Source organism: Penaeus monodon, chromosome 33 (assembly GCF_015228065.2).
Source record: "Penaeus monodon isolate SGIC_2016 chromosome 33, NSTDA_Pmon_1, whole genome shotgun sequence".
In the NCBI taxonomy this organism is placed as follows: Eukaryota; Metazoa; Arthropoda; class Malacostraca; order Decapoda; family Penaeidae; genus Penaeus; species Penaeus monodon.
The window spans coordinates 33,172,412-33,172,872 of record NC_051418.1 but is presented as its reverse complement, the minus strand read 5'-3'; the positions used below and the strand labels follow the sequence as shown (position 1 = coordinate 33,172,872).

The window sequence follows — 461 nt, the reverse complement described above, 5'->3', positions numbered from 1 at the left end:
CACCATTTATTTATCAGGTTACCAGTTCTAAAAAGGGCAAGTGATGTGTTACGCCGTGAACTGAATGAATTGCGATGTCGTGAGTCATGGTTACAGCACCAACACCGCCTCATCCACGACCCCCTGGCAGCTCTAGGGTGCGAGGAAGCCCCCCAGCCTTGGGAAGCAACGCAAGTTAACGGAGATTCGGTAAGGAACACTCATGGAATTTTACGATATAGACATCACATATATGTTATTTTTATGGTTCATGTTAAGGGAAAGGGTAATGATATTTGTGTTTTTTTTCCGTCTTTTAATGGAATAGTGTTATGTTTTTAGTATTTATTAAAGAGATCTTTTATCTTTACTCCTTTGAATGATATTGAATTAATAAACTTCAAAAAGAAATAAAAATGAAGTTTCATATTTAAAAGCATTTTAAAATTACAGTGAGCATTGTGAAATTCCAAAATTGTAAT

At 35.6% G+C, this 461-nt stretch overlaps 1 protein-coding gene across 1 annotated transcript in view; it reads left to right on the top strand.

Moving 5' to 3' along the window:
* Window positions 1–461, top strand: part of LOC119594413 (tyrosine-protein kinase Fer-like) — a gene marked incomplete in the record, with an annotated part of 99,029 nt that overhangs the window by 92,691 nt on the left and 5,877 nt on the right. The window contains 1 exon segment of the mRNA XM_037943474.1: window positions 18–189. Coding sequence (XP_037799402.1) covers window positions 18–189 — 172 coding nt within the window.